Source organism: Trichoderma asperellum, chromosome 1 (assembly GCF_020647865.1).
Source record: "Trichoderma asperellum chromosome 1, complete sequence".
In the NCBI taxonomy this organism is placed as follows: domain Eukaryota; kingdom Fungi; phylum Ascomycota; class Sordariomycetes; order Hypocreales; family Hypocreaceae; genus Trichoderma; species Trichoderma asperellum.
Window position 1 is genome coordinate 4,752,600 of NC_089415.1, and position 23,838 is coordinate 4,776,437.

The 23,838-nt window shown below is 51.9% G+C and overlaps 3 protein-coding genes across 4 annotated transcripts; 1 reads left to right on the forward strand and 2 right to left on the reverse strand.

Moving 5' to 3' along the window:
• Window positions 1-316: 316 nt before the first annotated feature.
• Window positions 317-2,683, reverse strand: TrAFT101_001468 (uncharacterized protein; the record flags this gene model as incomplete). Its single annotated transcript, XM_024907731.2, has 3 exons — window positions 317-1,702; window positions 1,761-1,841; window positions 1,901-2,683. The coding sequence occupies 3 exons, from the start codon at window positions 2,681-2,683 to the stop codon at window positions 317-319; spliced, it is 2,250 nt and encodes a 749-aa protein (XP_024762569.1).
• A 5,283-nt stretch (window positions 2,684-7,966) lies between these two features.
• Window positions 7,967-13,431, forward strand: TrAFT101_001469 (uncharacterized protein). Its single transcript, XM_024909570.2, has 2 exons — window positions 7,967-8,386; window positions 8,599-13,431. Exons 1-2 carry the CDS (start codon window positions 8,369-8,371, stop codon window positions 11,995-11,997), a joined length of 3,417 nt encoding a protein of 1,138 aa, XP_024762571.2. The 5' UTR covers window positions 7,967-8,368; the 3' UTR covers window positions 11,998-13,431.
• On the reverse strand, window positions 13,366-22,294 carry TrAFT101_001470 (uncharacterized protein). 2 transcript variants are annotated; one of them, XM_024907732.2, is made up of 4 exons: window positions 21,301-22,294; window positions 20,645-21,194; window positions 20,507-20,594; window positions 13,366-20,457 (listed from the first exon to the last, which is right to left on the reverse strand). In XM_024907732.2, the coding sequence occupies exons 1-4, from the start codon at window positions 21,345-21,347 to the stop codon at window positions 13,766-13,768; spliced, it is 7,377 nt and encodes a 2,458-aa protein (XP_024762572.2). In that variant the 5' UTR covers window positions 21,348-22,294; the 3' UTR covers window positions 13,366-13,765. The 2 variants fall into 2 exon arrangements, with proteins under 2 accessions (XP_024762572.2, XP_065982435.1); XM_066126334.1 differs by having other exon boundaries at window positions 13,366-20,594.
• Window positions 22,295-23,838: the final 1,544 nt, after the last annotated feature.

A 23,838-nucleotide genomic window follows, 5' to 3' on the forward strand; every position in this document is an offset into this window, starting at 1 on the left:
ACCTGGTCGTTGGGCGAGGATCATCGCTTTGCTTTCAACAGGCTCTCCTTTGCCCGTTACCGCAACGTTGCCCAAGTCTGTTCTGATCGTGTCGCCTCCTGCAACGCCAGCTCATGAGCCGAGATGAGCGTTGGCGCCCCCCCACCACGTTTCCCCGCTAGCGCTGTATTGTCGCGAACGCGAAGACTGGCATCACTTTGGCAGAGCAGAGACGTGAATACAGAGCATTGAGACTGGTTTAGGTAGTTATAAGTACTAGCAGTAGTAGTATATCATACTTAGATACTAAGGTATATGCAAAGAAAAAGAAGCTAAACTAATGCGCCTTGACAACTCCCGCAGCGTCTGCTTGAGCCGCAATCTTCTTCTTATACTGCTGCACGTTGCCGTCAAACTTCTCAACCGTGCCACCGTCGCACACCCACAGGGATGTACAGACGTTCTGCAGCATTGTTACGTCGTGGGAAACCATCAGCACGCCTCCCTGGAACTCGTTCAATGCCTCAGACAGGGCGTCCATTGCTTCAATATCCAAGTGGTTGGACGGTTCGTCCAGCACGAGAATGTGGGGTTGTGTCAATGCCAGACAGGCAAATGCTACTCTGGACTTTTGACCTCCAGAAAGCTGGGCCATCTTTTGTAATCCTGTTGTACCAGTGATACCAAAAGCACCCAGTTGACGGCGATACTCTTCATCAGTCTTTCCGGGGTACGCCTTTGCCATGAAGCTGACAGCACTCATGGTGAGGTCAAGCGAGTCCACATGGTGTTGCGCAAAGAATCCAATGCGAAGTCGTGGATGTGACGTGACGATACCCTTTGATGCTGAGAGTTTTCCAATAAGGAGCTGCAAGACCGTCGTCTTACCAGCACCGTTGGGCCCAACAATACCGATTCGAGAATCCAGCTGAACGTCGAGATCTACATTCCTCAATAAAGGCTTGTCAACAGTATATCCAAAGCTGACTTCCGACATCTGGATGATAGGCGGTGACAGTTTTTCCACTTCGGGAAACTGGAATTTAACGTCGTATTCTTTCTCAGGCGGCTCCAACACAGGCATTTTCTCGAGCTTCTTGATACGGGACTGAGCTTCTGACGACTTGGCTGCGTTGTAACGGAACTTGTCGATAAAGGCCTGCAAGTGAGCTCGCTCTGCCATCTGCTTTTCGTATTCTCTCTTGGCCGTCTTCTTACGCTCCTCACGCGTGGCGTAGAAAGACTCAAAGTTGGCACCGCGGTAGTAATCGAGGCGCTGAGAGTGCTGGTGGATAATGTCTGTCGCGACTTCGTTGAGGAATGCTCTGTCGTGAGAGACGACGAGAACCGTGCTTGGGTAATCTTGAAGGTAATTGGAAAGGAAAGTAATCGAAGGAACGTCCAACATGTTAGACGGTTCGTCAAGAAGCAGCAGATCAGGTTCACAGAACAGAGCACGCGCCAGAGCCAAACGCATACGCCAACCTCCAGAAAAGGTCTTGGTCGCATATTGCTGCCTCTCAGGAGAGAAACCGAGACCAGCAAGAATACTAGCAGCCCGTGACTCTGCCTTATCGGACTCCATTTCAGACAGCTTAGCCTGAACGTCACCTAGCTTAGTGTCCATAGTCTCCTTCTCAAGATCCAGCCTAGCAGCATCTGCTGATGTGTCAGCCAAGGGAGCTCGCTGGATTTCTAGCTCTGCCAATTTATTCGTGAGTTCCTAAGAGATTAAGTTAGAAAACAAATTCTAAACATGACCATTGCCGGTGTTGTCTTACATCTTGTTCTCTGAGGAGAACCTTTCGCCAGACATCGGCATCAAGAACTGCTTGTAGAGCCGGAGTATCGTCACCCATGATCTGACATATCCAAGTTAGCAGTGATACTCGTAAATAAAATAGGGAAAGACATGTTTTACCTCCTGTTCAACGTGAAGAATAGAAATATGCGTAGGAATGGCGACTTCTCTCCTGGAGAGAGCTCTCAGCAGCGTAGATTTACCCACACCGTTGTTACCAACGAGACCGTAGCGACGACCGTACGCGAGCGTAAGAGTGGTATCAGTGAGGATACGGTTAGCACCAATAGACACATCGATGTTATCCAACTTGATGTCCTTGGTTTTGTTGGCTCCCGACGAGCCGATCTGCAGCGGGTTGACAGCCATGTAAAACTCTTCATAGGACTGTGCATCCTCGGGCTGGTCAAGCAATCTCGAGGCCTCGTACTCGACCGTCTTGAACGTCTTCTTCTGCTGCTTGGCGGCAATCTTCCTTTCGGCCTTCTCGAGCTTCTTGCGATCAACCTTGGACTCAACCTTTCTAACATTGGCGGACTCCAAGTCGACAGCACCACCAGCGACGGCCAAAGTAGACGACATGTTGCGTTGAGAGCTGACCTGGATCGTTTGGTCTAATCTCCTGATGGCCATGGGGCCCAATTTCTGACCTCCATTGGCTTCGGCATACTTGTTGACCCATTTCTCCACGAGCTGCTTGATCTTTTCTTCGAGAGCGGCATCTTTGCCCCCGGAGGCGGAGAGAAGCAATTCGGTGACCGCCACAGCTGCTTCGCTGAGAGGATCTTGCACCTCACCCTCTTCGCCTGACCAGGCAGTGGATGCATGGGTCAGGTATCCGACGGAGTAGTCAGACACGACCGGGTCGATATTGGGGAGAACAGCTCTGATCTCGGCCTCCATGTCTGCTATCTGTGTGCAGTTATAGCCCGACAGAGCTTTTTGGAATCTGGCTCCAGTCGAATAGCGGGTAGCTTCGCTTAGAATCTACGTTTAGGAGCTCCGGCCAATTATCTGTAAAGCTCGCCTGCTCCAGAGATCTTTGCATCAACCAGCTTCGCCTGTGGAAATTCTTTGGGCTGCGGCGTGCCCCGCCATGGTTGAATGACGTTGGATGGACGGGCCGAAACGGTCCGACGACAACTGTTGCAGCTGGCAGAAAATAGCTGGCAATGTCAGCCCCGGTAAACCGATACTACGCTTAAAAAGAATATTTACACCATGTTCAAAGTTGCAGTAGCAAGAAACTCCAAAAATAAAGATGGATGCCATTAGAGAACGCACAACGCAAATGTGGGCCGCGTAATATTAACAATTATTAGTATACCTACTCTTATATCCCGTTCTGTCCACCTGAGCTCCCAGGATAGTCATAGCATCGTCGCCGAGATTGACAATTGTAGAAATAACTTTCAACCGTCAAACCATGACGCCCGCGGTTCGGGGCGCTCTTGTGTTGTACCGCTTCCAGAAGCTCCAAATAGAAGATGGCTCTCAAAAGGGCCGAAGGCCCAAGCGCTCGTGCTCATACGGGAAAACTCTAAGCTGATGGACAATACATATTTGTTTATGACCGACGGATATCTGTGCCAAATTGAGGACGAAACTTTGGCTAATACAGGCACGACTACCACACTGGTAGGCCAGTAAGCTCTGCATCCACAAACCCTAAACCAGACAACCCCTGGCTAGGAGATCATCACGTTGTCACAAACGCGTGATGGTGATGGTTGCCAAAGCAAGTCTTCGGGACGGACTACCCGATCCCATCCAGGGGGCGGGTCTCGGGAGCTCTGGCTGCCAGCGCCAAGTTTCCCTTTTGTTTTCGTGCAAGAGGCGCCGTCGCTGGGGAAGTCGAAGGCTTTTCTCTGCTCTTTGCGAAGTTCTCGTACCGCCTGTATTTTACGCGCTCCGTGTATTACGGTAGTCGAGTGGCAGTGCAACTTGGACATAATCATCCAAATCTCGGTGTGCCTGTTCCCGAACTGGTGTCACAGGTAGAGAGGAACAGAACCTGGATGCTGTCACCGCCATTGCTGCATTGCTAATCTCGCCTTGCAGGAAGGGCGGCTGCCCTTTTCAAATGTACCATTGTTCGTAACAATGCGTTCTACAAATCTCTAGATGCTGTGCTATACTGATACGACACATGTGTTACCTTGCAATATCAGCATCTGAGCACTGGCGCCTCCCTGCTTGTTGTGCTTACGCCGCATATCGCACATCAAATTGTTAGTGGACCTGTAATTGCCGGGTAGGAACAGCAACAGCAGCAGGGCAGCACTCACGTTGTCTTGCCCAACATGTGCAAGACATCCTCAGCGGGGACGGAGTTAACAATGCAGCTCATCACTGCAGCTGGTCCATGATGAAAAATCGCATCGCATGTAGATTTGCAGTGCGCAGGGATACCAACAAGGCCTTCTTTTGACACTGCCATTGCTTCCGTAACAGATTGAAGCGCGGGGCCGTCTCCGCAAGGCGCAAGGAGCCAGATCTTAGCAGTTTCAATAGTGAAGCCCTGCAGCGAGTCAGCGAGTCCAGATGAACTCACCTAGCGAAATTGCGCTTCTACGGTGAGAATTCTATATGCGAGAGCAAAAGCGGTCGGTAATTGTGATGGGCTTTGTGCAACATCGTGAGGTATTATCTTTCATAATAATGGGCCTGAAACGCTAGAGATATGGACGTGAGAAATTGCCATGTGGGTGTGGTCGCATTTAGCTGGATACGAGTATCTCTACAAATGTGCGGCAGTACGATCAATGGATGTGCTCTGTACCATGTACCTCGTCTGGGTACCTATACATACTACCTTTTTGTGATTTTGTCGATTAGAAAAGTAAGCTGGTCATAAGACGGAGAGAAGGCATGAATCCTCTGTAAAACTCTACATAGTTTAGAAAAGAGTCGCTCATCTTCGCAGCCAATTCAACGGACGCCCCCGTCGCGAATACCTCGATAGTTTCATTGCTAAATGCCAAAGCAGATGTCATGTCATAAAGACTCTCTGAATGGTTACTAACGAAAAGGATGCGTGTGCTCCGCACAGGCATGGCGTTAAGTTTCTTTCCCTCTCTCTTTCTATCGTGTAAGAGGATCTTCCATGGCCTTGTAGGGCAGACAGGAGAAGGCTGCAGGGAACTGTTATATGTCGCCATCATGTGATTAATCAACTGAGACTCATCAATCTTAACAGAGCCATCGTGCTAGTAGTATTCGGCCTTCCACACTAGTGCTAAGAATAGCTGGTCAAGGCCATCGGAGGAGATCGAAACTTGAAGGATGATGCAAACGACGTCGAACGTAGCAGTCGCTAGTGAAATCAATGCTGTTTCAGGTTCTCGGAGGGGCAAGCTAATAACTTATGCAGGCCGGCCATTGGCTCAACCTTTCGGCTGGTTAAAGAAGCAGCTCGACAACCATCACAGACCAATTGGCTCTCCAGCAGCTGAATATTTATCCAATCCTGGCATGAATCCTGCTACTCCGTCCAGTCTATTGGCTGTGCGCCTCCACAATGGAGGGACCGATTGTGTTGCGCCGCATAGAGATTGATCGTAGATTTAGGATAAATCTCAAGGCGAGTCAAGCTGGAGTTGGCGGGATCGTGATGAGGAGGAAGAGGAGCGGCCAATCGACCCAGAAATCAACACAGCCCGTGATCGGCACGGTCAACGTGACAATAGCCACGTCAGTGGGACGGATTTGCTTGCTAAGTTTGAATATACTTTCTTGCATTGGACGCTATCCAGAAATGAGCCGATTGTCTCGAGCTGACTTTTAGGACGTGTCCGAGCTAAGCTAGCAACGAAGTTGCCAGCTGAAGGCTGTCCAGGCGCCGGCGCAGCGGTTAGCACACAATCGCGATCCATTTATTGCAGGATAGCGCTCGTTGGCGCCGAGAAAAATGCATGGATGGGTGGACTGCGCCCAATAGCGGCAGAGAAGAGGCCAAAATGACGAGCAGAGAAGAAGGAATTGAAAATCCCGAGGCTCTGGCCCTCGCTATTGGCCAATGGCTATATTGGATGGATTGAGCAACGCAGGGGATGCCCTGTGCGGCCATGACGGACGAATGCACCGATGACAATGTGTGTCGTAGGCGCGGGCAGTTATTTCCAGAGCTCGGGTGAAATACTGCGCTTTACTTTTCAATTCCTCGGACTGTTCGTGGCCACTCGTCCGGGACACACATGCCAGGGCGGCGGGACACAAGACCAACGTGGGAGGGAGGGAAATTTGTCACAGACAAGACGACATGCACTGGGCCTTTGGCAATATGAGAGAACAAAGAACTGAGACTAAAAATACTAGGCACTACGGGCAGTACACGCACATGCCTCACGAACATGTGGTCGCGGCTCGTTTGGCGAAGGCGCCGGTCTCGAAGCGAGTTTGTCTCACAGATCTGTCGGGGTGAGTGAGTGATGCCATCCACAAGATGCAAGATTTCGAGATCCAGTGAGCACAAGGGGGACGCTGGTGAGACAGCAGAACTCTGTGCTCGCCATGACTGGTGCCACGTTCAACTTGCAAAGAGGGCGGCTGTGCTTCGTATCATGTAGGGCTAGTGATGTCTTCGTCGGCGCACTTGATGTTGATCGTTCCTGAGTCGCAGCATCAGCTACACCACTAGAAGTTGGAACAAAACTCAAAAACATGCAAGCGACCGGACTCGTGACGGGTTTATACGCAAGCCCAGGCACCGCGACAACCCTCTTGTCCCGTTGGCCTCGAGCTTCGCGTCCGAGGTTGCTGTCGTTAATTTCAGAAGCGTAGCACGGCGTCGAGGGCAGGGAAAGAGATTGGCTTTGACTAAATGTGTGATTCGACAGGCTGCACTGCTCTTTTTGGCCGACGCTGTCTTACTGCGAGCTGCTGAAACTGATGCTTACACCAGCACTTGCACGCCTAAAGCGGACGAAGAGCATGGCCTAGTACAGGTATAGAGTTTGGCCGTGCAGGACTACGGCAACCCAGGTAGAAATAACATCGAACCTTCTGGCCCGGATATGCGATGCTACGGTGGACTATTGGCATGTGTAGCGCGTGTAGGTTCAGGACCGCTGCGTTTGAAGCCCAAAAAAAGGGCCTGAGGGCGAGAACACCAGACCCAGTGTTGGCCGTGGTGGGTTTGAGGTGGACTGCGATAGAGCCGGACGATGGGCATGCAACAGACACACCAGACACTAGCAGCACAGGCACAAGAGAAATAAAGCTCCGTATATACATGGACAGGCGCATTAGACCCGCCCCCACAGCCGGGATGCGACATTCTTGTGCTCGATGTGCCGATGCCCAAAGCGACCCAGCGGCCACAGCATGAGACCCGCACGTAAACAAAACATTGGTGGCTGTCGTTGTTGTTGTTGTCGCCGCTGTCGACTGATAGGTTAGTAGTACTAGAGTCGGTTGTAGCAAAGCAGGTACATGTACCTCTTGCAAGGCACACGGAACCAACTGGATGGAAGTGAGCGCTTATTCTCGACGTTGCAACGCGATAGTGGTTTGCAAACACAGCTGCCCCTTATTACTTAAGCCATCCATATCCATGGATGGCTGTCAACAGCTTCGTGGCTCCCAATCCGTCTGCTCGGTGTAGCCCGAAGGGGCTTTGCTACCGTTTTGGGGTATAATAGTAGTAATTAACTTCGTAATTGACATGAGCATCAGCATTAGCAGCAGGCGGGATGGCGTAAGACTTTGTGCAGTCAAAAACGGAGCACGCACCAGAATAGAGTAGCGGTGCTACGCCTGGCGGGCACAAACAAGCATCGACGCTCTGACAAGCGCCGCCGTCATTCCTCTTCTCAGGGCCCCCCCGTACAAAACGGGAGACCTTCCAGCGCCACCACCAGCCCGTTTCAGCGGGGGGCCAGCTGGCGTGTTTCGGCCACCAGGCCCCAGCTCCGTGCTCCCTACAGCTCCAGGGCCCGCAGGCGCCCATCAGCAGGCTCCGCCCACTAATGATCCATGATCGCGCCGCTAAAATTGGCCCTCTCCAGTGGCCCAGGCAATGGTGCGGGTGCCGGAATGCGGTATGTGGCAGGCCTGGTGCTGTTTACAGTTCCGTCCTGTGTCACCCGCGGCGCTGCGCTGCTCACCTGCAGCTCTGCGGCTCTGGGCTCGAGAAGCAGGGACCATACGCAGGAAATAGCTTCCTCATTTCCTGTCCCCTTCGTCTCGTTTTCGAGATCTTCTCATTTCGTTTTTCTCCCACTCCCCTTCTCCCTTCTCCCCTCCCTCTCCCTCCTGTTCGCGCCTGATATCTACCCTCTTGTGCCCCCCTGGGCTGTGGGCTCTGCGTCCCAAGCAAACCAGGCCGCCTTTTTCTCTTGTCCATTGCCTGCAGCGCGTCTTGCAGTTGGTCCCAGCCACAGCGACGTTTCATACGGCCAAAACAGACGACCTTCTGCTCCACCCTGGGTGAGAGACTCTCTCGCCCTCTCTCTCGCTTCAACAGCGCCCGCGCGGCTGTCCATTGAATCTGACGATGCTCCTGCTGCTCAGCTCTGCTCAGCTCTGCCGGCTCGTCTGTTCAACTCGAGCGCAACGCTCGCAGTGGTCGCTTTGCCGCCAGTAACCATGCAGACGGTTCCCAGTGTAAGTTTGTTGACCTTTTCGGACGGCACTCGCCACACCTGAGCCCAACCATGATGCAGACGTCCAACCGGGCAGCCACTGCACAACCCAATGTGGGAATGGGGAAATTGGAGGAAATGGCGATGTCTGGCTTGGACAAGCGCAGGAGCATCAGCAGAATCGTCCCTTTGCGCACCCTTGGATCTTTGTCTGACCGTGTGTTTACTCTATAGCTTATTGGGACCGGCACTGCCATTGCTGCAGCGGCCAACGGCCTGGTGTTTGGTCAGCCCGAAGAGCCTCCTCCACCTAACAAGAAGCGACTCAGCCAGCTCAGGAAGGAAATCTCGTTCGATCGCGATCTGCCGGTTACGGCCCCCTCGGCCATCTCGTCTCCCCTACGATACGAAGCCAGTCTGGATGCGCCGTCAATAGAAGTCGAGTATCCGCCGCAGAGTGCCGTGGCCAGCCCAATCACAGTGTCTCGACCTCCGTTGTCCCGCTACCAGAGGCCGTCGCATCAACCTGCCTCGTCACCCAGGCCAATCCCTGAAAGACGGTCCATGTTGAGGCAGCGTGAGAGCTCAGCATCACCGACGCCTGAGGGACCTAGAGACTCCACCTCGTCGAGCGGATCTTGGATTAGGAGGCTCTCGATCCGCCGCCCTCCGTTGTCGCGACAGGGAAGCGTCAAGTCAAAATCCAGCATTGGACCAGATTCGCCCTCGATTTCTCAGTCGTATACTTCATCAGCCCCGATTCTATCAAGGCCAAACACGGCCGCCAACCCTCTGGCGCCGAACAAGCTTGTGAAACGATCTCCATCAGTCACATCTAGCGACGCTCCTCTTACACCCACACACAATCGACCGAAATCGCATTTATCTATCCTGCGGCGACCAGCGACAAGCCACCAGAGATCCGCCACCCTGCATCAATTCCGCCAGAGCGCTGATTTGACGAATCTGCCCTCACCGGCGTTTTCTTTTGATCAATCATCAAAGCAGCACGAAAGCTTGTTAACAGTGGCGCTGTCTACGCAACCTCGAGGAATTCGAAGGACAAGGTGGATATCTTTCTTCCATTCACGCACAAGCAACGTTGGTGGTGGTGGTATTTCTGGCCGCCTGGGAGAGGGGCCCCCCCGTGGTCGCACCGTCTCAGGAAAGCGCATTTCTCCTGGCGGCTATGATCGTCAGAAGGTACATCTTGTTACGCCCAGGATGGTGTCGCCTGCCTCAGCGCCTCTAATTGCGCCATCCCCCGTGGATCGACGAGATGAGATTCGCCAAGTCCGACATGAGACAGGTGTTCACGTGGACGATCGATCGACTTCCCCCGAGAATGCGACTGAAAGAAAAGCGATGCGACCTCATTCAATGCCATTCCCTCCAGTTGTCAACTGGCTCTCGAGAACATCGGGAAGCCTTCGACAACCAAAACGGGAGACTGAGCCGGATGGTGTGAACGACAGGCGGCACGTGTCAGCCCCAAGCAATAGTGGCGCCCAAACCGCCGTGGAGCACGACTTGAAAGCGCCGGCGCAATCACCAATCCCACCCAGTCCTCTAGGACGGCAGGGGCCGACGCTGGATTCAGCAGCCAAAGCTCAGCTAACAATGCATAAAAGAAGCCATTCCTCCCCACTTCTCCCCGCCCCTCGTAAATCGAATTTTCAAATCGACGGACCACGCTTAGGATCGCCTAGCGGGGCGGCCTCTCACTCAGCACGGCAGCACCTGCCCTCCGGGAGCTCGACCAGCTCCGCTGCCATGTCGCAACTCAGAGCTTCTCCATTACATGAGAGTTTCTCTGCCGCTGAAGGATTTGAAGGCGACGCTCGCGGCTTCATATCGGCCGATGAGGACGACGCCGATTATAAGAGTGACACTGTGTTCGACTCACTGCGCACCGCAGCTTCTAGTCGCACAAGGGCTGTGGAGACGCCCTTGGACTCTATTTATGACGACTCCCCCCCGAGCACCGCAGGAAATAATGGTAAGACCAAGCGCCTCTCGATACAGGAGATACTGGGCCATAACTGGGACGGTGACACAAATATTATGGAAGAAGACGAAAGTACCATGATGCCCATCGGGCAATCTGATAGGGCTAGACTAAGGTACTCTAGCCGCCACATTCTTACTTTGCCTCGCATCAGCTCAGAGTCGTCTCAAAATGGTGTTTCGATTTACACGAAAGAATTTGGTCGCATTTCATTAGACGACGATTTTGATGAAGACTGGGCTGTTGATGACGACGCGCACTTTAATCCCCTCTCTCCTCCCTCCAAAGGCAGCTCACTCAACTCTCGCGGCATTAATCCAAACGTCAGGGTTGCGCTGGCGAATATGAGCCTTGACCAAAGGTCTGATATGGACTCGGATGATCGGCCTCTGAATAACTTGTTTGACTGGAGTGAAACTTCTATTCATGATAAGAGCAGTGCAGGCGGTGTTCCGCTGCGTCCAAAGACATCTTACGAAAAGCAGGAGCTTGACGCTAGGGGCGGACGCCCTGTCATTCGCAGTCCTATACCAACGCATATTCGGAGCCAAAGTGTTCCTCTCTCGCACGCGTTGGATGAGGGCAAGTCATCTACTGGTGCCAAGTATGGTACCTGGGGGCTGAGCTCGAAGACAGTGAGCGAGGATTGGGACGAAGACTTTGAGTTTGGTGGCAGCGCCAACGACTTTGGTGATAAAGCCGACAACAATCTGTTCTCGGTGCCCGAATCTATCCGTGCATCACAGCCTAGTGTGAAGGCGCATTCGGGGCAGATCCGTGAACTGTCTTTGCTCGTCAACGACCTCAAGCGACTGTGCCGCCACGGGCGTGATATGGACATGCTCGACGGTCCACAGAAGACTTTATGGAAAGAGGCTGAGGGCGTCATTGCACTAGCTTCACCCGACGAGGAGGATTCTATAGATGAGGAGAACGATGCCAACTTTTTGGATGCCATGGAGGAATTCGATAACAACGATGGATTCTCGGAAGAAGACTTTGACGATCTCTCTTTCAGCAGGCTGGACATGGCTTTCGATATCAAGGAGCCCATGTCAAAGACTGCTGTAGTTCGTGAGCGCCATTCCCCGAAACGACGATCTGTTTTCTCTCCCGACGATGACATCTTCGGTGGCAATTGGCCGTTGGTTGATGAAAACCCGCCATCCAATCAGTCCAGTCGCTCTCGAACACCCGAATTACGTGCTGATAGGCAAGAAGAGGCAGCCAAAGGTGCTCGCTCAGTAATGGAAGCAATGAGTCGTTCCATATCCGACCAGGACACCCAGTCTCGTCCAGATAACAAGATGACTTTCGATACAAACAGTTTGAGAGTGTTGGTGAAGAGAGCTGGGGAGCTTCGAGATTCCTTGTCAGACGTTATCCGCCGGGCTGAGCAAATAACACAGAGCCCTGTGGTTACTCCAAGGCGTGACCGTGAAACCGATTCTAGTCCTGCTTTCACTCGGATGTTCGATGATCCAGGATCGAGTCAATCTCGTCGAACCATCCGACATCGTGGCAATTTGTCCTCGTTACTTGATTCGCCATCACCAAAAACCTCCTCCTCATCATCATCCTCTTCGCCAGTGACCAGACGCTTACGGACTATGATTGCTAGCTAGTGCATTGGTGCTCTGGTGTGGATTTCTAAATGTCCGCGCTCTCAAGTCTATCACTCTTCCATCTTACAGGTTCATGGGAAACTCTGTACAGAAATAATGATCATGTGTGTTTTTATTCTGTTTGCATAGCGACGGTTTCGAGTTTACACATTTATTCGATTAATACTCCATGATAATGCCCCCAGCACCTTTATCATATTTCAACGTCTTTCTCCCAGCTTAGATCAGCGCGATCAACGATGCCTGTCCACCACAACACTTAGTCTGCTGTACGATTCAGCTTTGCTTTGGAACAAACAGCAGTTATAAGGCAGTCCGATTGCATTTGCTCACGCTTTTCCACCCTCAACGCGAATATTCGGATATTCGATTCTACGAAACTCTTACGAAACGAAAATATACGAAAACCCATCGCGTACATAATAGTCCAATTAGGGACACTTTTGACATGTCACCCACCTGTTCTTAGGACAGCAAGTAGGGCAATATAACGGCTTCACGGCTGTTAAGGGGATGTGATGTTGTTTTCCTTTGTCTTTCATGACCTTTTAGTATGAATTGTTGGCAATGTCTTACTCGACAGGCCAACTTGCTACGAAAAGAAAATGAACTTTTTGGGTAGAGAGAGGAGGGTGAGAAAGACTAGCCCGAAAGGCTATTATCCCTTGCCCTCTCTTTCCTCGACCCTCCTAAAAAAAATCTTAATGACTCTAATGAGCTCCGAAACAAGGAGAGAGAGCAAGCCGATACAGAAGCTCTTTCCATTCATGAGAAGAGGATACTATCTGCAGCAGAGTTGCTCGCGAGACCACAAAATGTACCTCACGCCAACTTATACATTAAAAAAAAAGACAGAAAAAAAAAGGCCAAACGAGCTCTGAGTGATAAAAAACAGAAAAACAACAGGGACGGACATTCGGATCGGAATACACAGGATATACACAGTGGTCGGCAAACGAAGCATTGGTATGGTGTTTGAAACTTTGCAAAGCGTCGGCGCGATTTTGACAAAACTTTGCGTATTTGGTGATGCTTTTTCTATTCTCTTTTCTTTCCTTCTTGCCCCCGTTTCCTCCCTCAATACTTTTTAGCTTAACGAGATGCATGGATAGAGAGCTTTGAATGGCCATGACATGACAATGACTTGATACATGAAGGTTTTGTTTTTTGTTTTGTGTCTCGTTCATTTGCGTGAAGCTTTGATGCGAGTGAAATGTATATGTTTGATGTTTTTCGGTGACTTCTAGTATATACTTGTTCATTTTTTTTTCCTACCTGACTTGGGGCTTTTCTCTTTTTTTTCCTATCTCTCTTTCTATATCTTTGGGATATGTTTCATAGGTTTGGTTGGTTTCGGATACTGATAGATGCTGATACCTGTGTTATATTTGACTTGCTTTTTAAAATATATACTTCCATATAACTACTCTTCCATATTACCAACATCCTTCCTTACTTACTTCCAATACCATCCCCAACAAATAAAGAAGAAGAAGAAAAAAAGACCACTTCCACTTTCCAATACACCAAACTAAGTATCCAATCATAAGGGTATATTCCCCTCTTCATCACAACATAAACATCCTCTCCTTTCACACTAATTCTCAAACAATAGTATCTTTCCCCCGCCTTTCCACTCCATTCGCACATCATAAAAAAAGAAAATCCTTACTCCTGTCATCTCGATTGATAGCACCGTATTAGGACTGACTCCAAAAAGAAAAAAACCCCTGCTCCCTGAACCCCCCCCCCCCAAAATCTCATAATCTCACAATCTTATTTGCTCGCCCCTCCACAAACCCTGTCCGGGCCTGAAACTAGTGGGGATCGTAATATCCGTCTTCCTGCCAGCGGTTCGTCGCAGACCGGGGAGGAGGATGCTGAATGAGGGCGGCTGCACGTCAGCGCGGCGGCGGGGGGGCTGCCACATGGAAGCCTTATCAGAGGATTTCTCGGACGCCAAAGCGGGCTTAGTCCAGAGGAACGCGGCTGGCTGAGGCTCCACGACGGGGATGCTGGCCAGAGAGATTGATGCTTTGCTGCTGCTGTTGCCGCTGCGGCTTAGCGTTCTGCGGCTGGACGGCAGCGCCGAGATGCTCTTAGATCGCCCGAGGCCCTTGCGCGATGACGACGATGAAGAAGTGGAGGTGGTGGTGGAAGGGTATTCGGAGATGAGGGCCATGACGGAAGGATCGAAGATTGGTCGGCTCTTGACTGACTGGGAACGGTTTAGCCTGGTGGCATTCTTCGGTGATGATGATGATGATGACGGGAGAGCCCATTGGTTCAGGCTCGAGTCATCTCTCTTCACGTCTTGGGAGATCCTCTTGAATGCGGAATTCCACTGCTCACGCGTCATGAAGACGGGCACGGATTTACGAACATTGGCCGTACGTACCTCCTCGGAAGAGGCAGGGCTTTCAGCTACAGGGCTGGGCATAGCAGCAGCAGCAGCAGTAATAACAACAGGTGAGCTAGAAATTGTCACAGTACGAACAATCTTTTGTGTGAGTGGGCGCTTATTCTCAGCTGGCGTCTGTTTCGGGCACCAGAGGTAACCAGCAGCAGCCTCCGTCTTGGATGGAACAGACCAGAGAGCTTGGCTTTCGATGACAGTAGACTCCGAAACGAAAACTCTGCGGGAGGTGGAAGTAGCGCTGGTCAAGGGCGCGATGTACGAGTTCCAGATCTCAGAGACTGGCTGCGGCAAGCCGACGGATGGCTTTGTGGCGGGAAATTGAGTCCATAGTGATGAGCCAGTCTTGGCCTTGGCAGAAGCACGAGAAGACTTCTTTGCCACAACGTTCACAGGCTTGGACTTTGGCTGCCAGACTCCGTTCGATGGAACTTCGGTACTCAAGGCAGGGGCCCATAGGGATGTGCTCGTAATTGTAACAACAGTCTTAGGGACATAGGCAATTCGCTGGACACGGCCCACTGGAACGAGATAGGCGCTCCAGAATTCAGCCTTTGGCTGAGGCAGGCCGTAGGAAGCAACCTTTGCGGGCGATGAAGACCATAGTAAATCGTTCACCACAGTCAAAGCAGGCTTAGCATGAAGCGATTCGGCTTCCAGTGGTACAGACTTGGCTTTCCACACTCCGCCAGAGGGTGCCTCGACGCTTGGCACAGGCGCCCACAAAGACGTGCTGGTGATCATACCAGGTCTGGGCAAGTATGCTTTGCGATAGTCTCGTGCTGGGAGAAGGAGATACATGTCCCAGATCTTGGCGTCTGGCTGTGGCAGCCCGATGGAGCGCGTCTCCGCAGGCGATGAAGACCACAGGGCCTTCACCACCTTCAGAGAGGTCTTGGCAGGTGACTGGAGTGATGGCTTTGCAACCAGGGACTTTGGTGCCCAAACGCCTCCTGAGTAGGGAACGGCAGTTGGGAGACGTTGCCACAGAGATGTGCTCGTGATGCTTTCGGCCCCAGACATAGTCATCGCCCGGTGAATTGAGCGGCTTGGCATGGCAATGTAAGTGTTCCAAACCTTTGCATCCGGTTGAGAGAGACCGACGCCAGCATCCTTAGACACAGCCGGTGCCCAGAGCAGGGTCGTCATCTTCAAACTCCACAGATTTGCACTAGAGAACATCTCAACAATTCTTGAAGGCTCAACTGACCACATGGAAGTGCTTTGAATAGCATCCTGCTGCTGCTGGGCTCGAGGAGCACGGCGAGCTACGCGGCTATCAGAAGAGATGTATGCATTCCAAACCTGGACATCCGGCTGAGGAAGGCTCCATGGGTTACTGCGAGGAGCAGAAATTGGCGACCATAGCGAGGAAGCAATAGAAGTTACCTCAAGGCTAGTGGTCTCCTCCTCCTCCTCCTCCTCAGGAGCTGGACTCCATACACCTTGTGATACGTTGGGCTTGACTGAGCTCACCTTCCACAGAGATTTTGTCTCAATAACTGCAGGAGGAAGCATCCGTGCCACCTTGGGAGCAGGGCGTGCGGCCACAGGGATATATGACTTCCAGACACTTGGCTCTGGTTGCGGCAGTCCGACGGTGGCACGAGCGTGAGAAAGAGGTGACCACAATGAAACAGTAGTGACGATTGTCAACAACTCAGTCTCAATCTTCTCAATTGGACTCCATACACCGTTCGAAACGCTGCGCTTGACAGCCGGGCTCTGCTTCCACAGGGATGTTGTCTCGATCATTGCAGGAGGGAGCATCCGTGCCGCCTTAGGAGCAGCGCGCGTCACAGGTGAGATGTACAGCTTCCATACGCTGAGCTCCGGCTGTGGAAGTCCCACAGTCGCAACACGAGCGCGAGAGAGCGGCGTCCATACTGAAGCAGCAGCGGCAGTAGCAGTGACAGTCAGCTGTTCAGCCTCAATTTTGTTCGCAGGAGTCCATACTCCAGTAGAAACACTAGGCTTGACGGTTCTCTTGAGTGACCACAGTGATTTTGACACAATTGCTGCAGGCTGTGGCATCTGGGTAGTCCTGCGGGCGGTGCGGGTTGCTTCCGGGATATATGCGGTCCAGAGACTGTCAACTGGCTGAGGCAGGCCCAGGTTGGAGATCTTTGTAAGGTTCGGCGGCGACCACACCAGGCTGACGGCCTTCAAGGCAGGCCTAGTAGTAGTCTTGGCATCGGGGGCACGCCAGACTCCAGATGTGTACATCGAGACATCAGTCGCGACAGCTGTCCACAGAGAAACGCTAGAGAGCTGAGTAGGCTCATCAACCACCCGACGAACAGTACGAGCTTGTCTAGGAGCTGTCGCAAAGTATGATTGCCATTCCCTCTCACTAGGCTGCGGCAAGCCTAATCCCATCCGAGAGTCCTTCATATCGGCTGTCCAGAGAGTGGAGACTTGTAAAGAAATGTCAGAAGAGCTTTCAGATGGTGCTAGCGTAACAGGGATGAAATCATATACTTCTTCCTTTACACTCTCGAAAACATCTCGAACTGGGGATGAAGCAGGAGATAGCTCATCCTCAGCAGGTGCTTGATCCCTCCAGTCATCCTCGCCAACCATGAAGAGATCATCTCGAGAGGCGTCCAGGTCACTCTCCAGCAAGCTGGCAATCTCCCAGAGAGTAGCCTCGTCAAAGCCATCGTCATAGTCCTCATTTTCGTAAGCGTCCAAGCCATTATCAAAATCGTCATCAAGGAAAGTCTGAGGGGCAGGGGGGAGCTGTTTCTCTTGGATCAAGTTCATAGGGGCACGACCGCTGGTCATGGTGCCGGAGATGCCGACCATGCGGGGAGGGATCCTGGCCGAGTCCGACTTCTCGCCCCAAGGGAACTGGAAGATACCAAGGTTTCCTGATTTACCGACAAGCGGCTCAGGATTCTCGACAATGTCTGGGAGCGTAGAGATGCGCTTGCTCTGGCGGGGAGGTCGTCGAATGACCTGTCGTGGTCGTGGTGCTGGTGCGGGTGCAGGTACGGGTACGGGTACGGGTGAGGGCTCTTCCAAGTCTGCTAAACTAAACTTGATGGTTTCAGCTTCAGCAGTCGAAACATTGGCAACCTTGAGCTCTTGGGGCTGTGCAACAATAGGTGCGGGTTGAGCCTTGGGGGTCATCAATGAGACGTCTTCAAACTCGACGGAAGCATTTGGCTTGCTTTGGACATCCTCGGACGAGCTGTTCAAAACATCATCCAAAGCCAAAAAGCTTGTGGCTCTTGGCATCAACGCCGTAGATCCATCTTTAGCTGTGCCGAGGCCTTCCACCATGCTATCAGTGTCGCTCTCCGCGCCTGACTCGTCAGTATCTGGAGGAGTAGGGCTACCAATCTGCGACATTGTTCGGGTGTTCACGGAGAGTAGATTCATTTTACCGGAAGCTGACAGAGATCGGCGATCGAGCTTCTCGTCTGCAGATTCGAGTGTCTCCTCCTTGGACAGCTGGTCGGAAGAAGTCGACAGGCGGTTTTCAGCATGCTGGTTGAGTGCTACGAGCAAATCACCCGCGCTTGCGTTGAGCTTAGTGATGGGCATGATCTCAAACTTGCTAATGTCAACGCTGCTGCGTAATGAGTTGATCTCTGACGCGGAGACAGTGGTAGAAGGCGAGCCTTGGGAGTAGTCGACTCTAAGCGTCTGCCATTGGTTCTCTTGCGCACCCATTTCAGATTCCAGATTGGCCAAGATAGCCTGTCGCTGCTTCTCACTGATGGTTGCGCGGGAATCTCCATTCTCAAGATCAAGCTGCCTGAGTTGCTCGTGGATCTTGTCGAGAGCCTCTTGGGCTGGCTCTTCAGGTGATGGCTCGGCTTCGATTACGACGGTGACGTTGGCTGGCCTGTACAAGGCCAAGGGCTTTGGCACCAAGAGCTTGCGCGACCTCCTGCTCTTCAGCTGAGATGAAAATGAAGGTGGCTCCTCACCAATGCGGTGGTGCCATGATGGCAATTGGTCTACAGTCAACTGAACACCGCTATCCAGTGATTTTGGCGATTCAGGCGTAGGGATATCAATAATGAAGGGGATATCCTCCGCTTCGCTCTTCTCTTGAGCAACAGACCGTTTTTCTCCCAGGTTATTTTTTGGCGGCACCGGCGCCATCCTCAGCATCAGAGATAGCTCAGAGTCAACACTCTCGTGGCGCGTGGGACGCTCACTAAAGGAATTGAGCACCGTTGAAACCCTAGTATCTTTGGCATCTGAAGAAAAGACGACTGTCGAGTTGCGACCAATCGCTTCCTCAGAAGATGACTGAGTGTTAATTGACAACCGGCTCTGGTAGGGCGATTGTGGTTCTGGAGCAGTCAACGCAGTATCCACGCTGAACTTTGAAACGCAAAGAGCACGTGTCTTCTTGTCAGTACTGGGCATTCGAGCTAATCCTTCGTTTGGCACAACCGCCCACACGTTTGTAGACGTCTCGTCAGTAAAGGGATCCTGAGAGACTTTCGGCTGTTGGCCCTGGTACTCTACAGGAACAACCGGCATATCAGGAACAAACGACGTTCTTCGAACAGTCTTGACTTTAGTGAGAGATCCGGGTGAAGTTGATCCGTAGGTACTCTGCGATAGGCTTTTCACACTCACTGGAGAGATCAAAGGCATGTTTGGCGTTGGGAGGAGCGTAAAATCATCCAGGGCAGAATCGATGGAGACTCCCAGGAGTTCAGAAGCTGATGCCGTAGACTTGCGTGGAATCGGCCTTGGTCGGTGGATCATCGATTTTCGGGTTGGAGACTCGCTCTCTTCCTCCGCTTCCATTTTCGCGGCGGCCAAGATGGGGACAGTATCCTCCTCAGTATTCATAAACATAATCTGTCGCTCGTGCATGGTGCCTCGCTCCCCACCGAATACTCTGGTTGCTCTGGCTCTTGGATTGTTCGGCAATCCTACGGTTGCCCTTCGCTGAAGGGGAGTCTTCGTATCCGGCTTCTCTTCTTCCGTGGGAAGTGATGGGGGACGTTGTCGAGATGGTCGGATATTGTTCTTGACGGAATTGCTTCGAGGCAACGATGCTGTCCGAGGGTCCACCCAAAACTGGTCAACAGGTACTGGAGGTGCTGGAGGAGGCGGCGGAGGTCGAGGGGCCGCTGCTTTTGCAGATTTTGGACGCTCAGGACTAAACATCATTGCTGACGCAATTCGTGCTGTCATGGGATCGATGGTGCTGACACTGAAGTGAGAGACGGCTGCTCCGGTTATGCTTCTATCCTCCTCGAGCCTTGTCTGTAATGATGGAACTGGGGGCGGCGGCGGCGGTAGTGGCGCCGCTGGCACACCTTGAAGAGGAGCTGACTTGGGCGTCCGTGCCTCGTCCTTTGGTGAAATAATTGGCGGTGATGGCGCGGAACGGTCAGCCTGATGGCGAGGGGAACGTCTGCGCGCCGACTCAGGGCCAGGAGAGAGCTGCACAGCGGACGTCATGGCAAACGCGGGCTCGTCGACGGTAAGGAGACTTCGGCTGTTACTCGGGGCTGCAGATTCGGGAACCTGCTTTCGCTTCGCTGCAGACAACTTGCGTGTAATATCCGTGGGAGACGGGGCTTTGCCAAGTCCAATATCAACATTTACAAAGGGATTCTGAGGCATCAGCTCACGGCGCTCCTTCTCCTTCATCGCGGCGGTGGCCAGGTCGATCGTCGGGATGTTGCCGAAGTTGCTGGTTTCCGCATCCATCTGCATAATGGGTTTCGATATGACAATCTTGCCTCCTTTGTAAGCCCTATCCGTCATCTTCTTCTTGCTGTACGCGCTGACAGGCGCAGTCTGAGCTCGCATGGGGGGGAACAGCTCGCCCTCGACAGGAAGCCCACCGATGCCTCGAGAAGCTTGTCCGAAAGGTGGGTGGCTAATAAGAGGCAGAGCACCATTGATTCTCTCCATTGCAGTCTGTGAAGGGAACTCTCGGGTTTCAAGATTGCGTGTTGGCAGCTCGACGGTAGACTCGAAGGATACTGTTTTCTGAATCTTCAGACCACTTGATGATGGCGGGGGCACAAAGCTCTTCGCGGTAAGGGCGACGATGCCTGTCTCTGATGAGCATAAACTTTCCAAGATGCAACTGTTGAGACATACCGATTAAAATTAACAGGCCAATAGCAGGCAATATTGTTCGGACAGCCAAGCCCGTAGTGTTGAGTCCTAGGAAGAGAGGCGTGCTCAACTATGGCTAAGTCAGCATTTCGATCACGGTTCAGTATCAAAAGCACTCACGGCAGTCCATATGCCTAGTCCAACAGCAACGAGAACCAAGGTATTCGTCCGAGACAGCTCCGGCCTGATAGCATCACTAGTCTTTGCAAGGAAAGCCTTGGTCCCCAGAATCATAACCATCGCGATATCAACCACCATGACAACGATGCCGATGGGGAGGACCAAGTTGGTGGCAACGCAAACGGGGTCGAACTGAGGTCGTTGAACTCCAACAAAAATGGCACCGATGATGAATCTGAGGAAAAGACTGCCCTGCAAAACAAGCGACAGCTTGGAGACCTTCATGCCACCGTTGACCCCCCATAGCAAAAACTGTTCCACCGAGAAACGAGCGAGTTGATCGAAAACAGTAGCGAATGAAATGGCGACCTGGCAAGCTGAGGTAGCATTGTGAGGGACGAGAGTCGCGGCGAATTCGACGATTCCCCAGAGTGTCGAGGTCGCCAGGAAAAACACGAGGGCCAGCCTCAATTCGTCTCGGAATAGAGGCGATCTATTGGCTTTAACAAAGAAAAATATGGCCGCCGATGCGGCTAGAACAACAAGACCACTGCAGGTTTTACGGGTTCTACATGTTAGCACAGAACTGTTTCCTCGCTTTTATATACACCAAATATCTCTGTGTTCTTGGGTCGAATACGAGCAGGGCCACGCACAAAACGAAAGTCGCGACCAGAGCCGGGGCGCTGATGGAGCCGGCCATGGCAGCGGCACCAGATGGTAGTTGAATTAAACGGTCGATTAAAGAAGCAAACACCCAGTCAATGGGCTACGAAAGAGCGGCAAAAAGGGGGAGGGAAGAAGAGAAGAAAAAAAAGGTATCAGCACAAGAACAGAATTAAACCATAGCGAAGGTCCGTCAACTCCTCACAAACTCCAAATGTACGCGGCAAATCTCCAGCGCAGCAAGAGAAAAGCGTGAGTTGGGAAAAGAAGAAGAGAGAAAATGGAAAAGGACGCCAAAGCGAGCCTCGCAAACGAAGACCATCGCCAATTCTGGGGCGAACTCGTATGACCCTGGGCACTTGGGGGGCCCGAGATGCGACACCATGGCAGTTTCTACGGAGGTGCGCGTATAGCTCGACCAGGCCCAATAAGCTAAATTTTACGTTCGAGCTGCCAAGAGCCGCAAATCCCAAGCTTGACACACGGCAATGTCGAGTCAAGCGGCCGCGCACAAGAGCGAAAACACCAGGGCTGGGCTCAGAAGGGGAGTCTTCCGGGGTGGTGCCGTTTCACTTGAAACCTCCAACGTCGGGAGACGCGCATGGGTTGGCGAGACTGATACACGAAAGGCCTCCTGTTCTAGCACGAGCAAACGAAACAACGCCGTTGGCTGGGAAAAGTGGCGTTAGGCGAAGGGCAGAAGCGCAAAGAAGGCGTCTGCTTTGCCATTTCTTCTTGGGCGACCTGCCAGCTGGTTGTTTCGATTGACGCTCTTGGTGCAGAGCAGAGGCTCCACGGCGAATAGTATCTGGCTTGCGCTACGAAATATTAGCACCGAGTCTGGTGGAGCAGCTCTTTTGCCGCAAGATTAGATCTCTATGCGCAGAGATCTCTGGAAGTGCAGATGAGATGAGGACATTTAATGCGCCACTCGGGTAATAGTCGTAGAATAAAAGCAAAAATAGGCCATGGAAATGCTCGTATGCGCCAGGGATCATGTTTGGATGAAGAGAAATGATGGGCAAATCACCCCCGGGCCGGTTATTTTAGGAGTGAGCCGGCCCGGCCAGTGCCAGGAGAGCTGGGAAAGCGAAGGAGCTGGGCCCCTGTAAAATGGCACGCTGCAAGCGAACGAGGAAACAGCCACAGCAGCTCCATGCACACATGCACCGCCACAAGCAGCAAGTACTGTATTATGTAGAGGCACGATATTGCTTCCAAACTCGGGTCTATTAGACGGTGCTCAGATGGCCGTGCCGGAGACTTGCACCGTCTGGCACTAGATCTAGGCAACGAAGTCGGGGGTGGATATCGCGGCGAGGAAAATTAAAGATAGAGTACGGAGCCTTTGGGCTGTGGCTTCAAACTAACACGGTCACATGCATGATGATGCAGGGCTGCATGCTTTATCATCGCCATGAGGGCCGGCCCGGTCTCTAGAAGCTATGGACATGCGAAATCTAGAAGGATGATGGAACTGCATTTCGTAATTGCATATATAATTCCGCTGCAAACCGCTGCGGAAGTGCTCGATGGAGTAAGACGGTACATGTAGATTACAGTGCTCAAGCAAGACCGACGGCATCAAGGGAGTTGAGGCACGAATAGAAGACATGGTGACGCATATTGCCGGAGAAACGTTACAACGCCCCAACCTTGCAGATTTCGAAGTTCACTGCTTGCTTGATTATTGAAATTTTATTCACTTACTGATCCAGTACGAATTCACGAGTTCCTGCCAGCGGAGTCATTCCATCATATAGATGTACCCTAGAATAACTCAGACTGTTGTTTGGAAAATAGCCGCGGCAAATCAAGAATTACTATATAATTAGCAAACATATAGCCACTAATAAGTCTTTAAACCTATACACAATATCTTCCCTCAACTCTCAAAACCGTCATTAATTGCAGAGCATAAAAGGCGTTGCTCGGTTTAAGCCGATTACTAGCGTCTGGGTCCCCAGCCTGCATCGCATAGTCTTTCCACGAAACGTACAGTGTGGACACAATAGATCAAGCCTAATCGAACGCAAAACTCCAAAGCAGACATCTGATTAACAAATCCTCTAGCTGCTCTCAGCCCTGGCGCCCACCACCCTAATGAATCCTATTAGCTAAACAATCATTGAAACAAAAACGCCACTAAGAAGCCAAAGGCTGTGCCTCGTCTAATCTATTAACCGCCAATGGCAGCACGAGACTTGTCTTATACGACATCTCCGCATCGAACTAACATCAACGTACATGTGAGTACAACGCTATCATGCAGCTGCTGCTAATGCCTCTCTATCTTAGCTCATGCCGGCATCTTTCTCAGAAATACAGCTACTCATAGATGAAAGATATGTAGATGAAAACTATCCGTAGCCTCCGTCTCGCCCGTATCGTATCGATCTACTTCTTTCAGCCACAGTCCCCCCACCCCCAGAACCCTCCATCTCCTACGTCCCATGTCTTGAAAGAGGCAATTCCGCCCGATCCTATTTTGACGTGCATGACCAGTCTATTCGCTAGATAGTAAACCT

What these genes read in the sequence shown, in the direction of transcription:
- TrAFT101_001470 (XM_024907732.2), bottom strand. Translation starts at nt 21,347, where the DNA reads ATGGCCGGCTCCATCAGCGCCCCGGCTCTGGTCGCGACTTTCGTTTT. An exon ending in CTGGTCGCGACTTTCGTTTT is followed by an intron (nt 21,195 to 21,300) that starts GTGCGTGGCCCT and finishes TAAAACCTGCAG; the next exon opens with TGGTCTTGTTGTTCTAGCCG. An exon ending in TGGCCTGTTAATTTTAATCG is followed by an intron (nt 20,458 to 20,506) that starts GTATGTCTCAAC and finishes CATCAGAGACAG; the next exon opens with GCATCGTCGCCCTTACCGCG.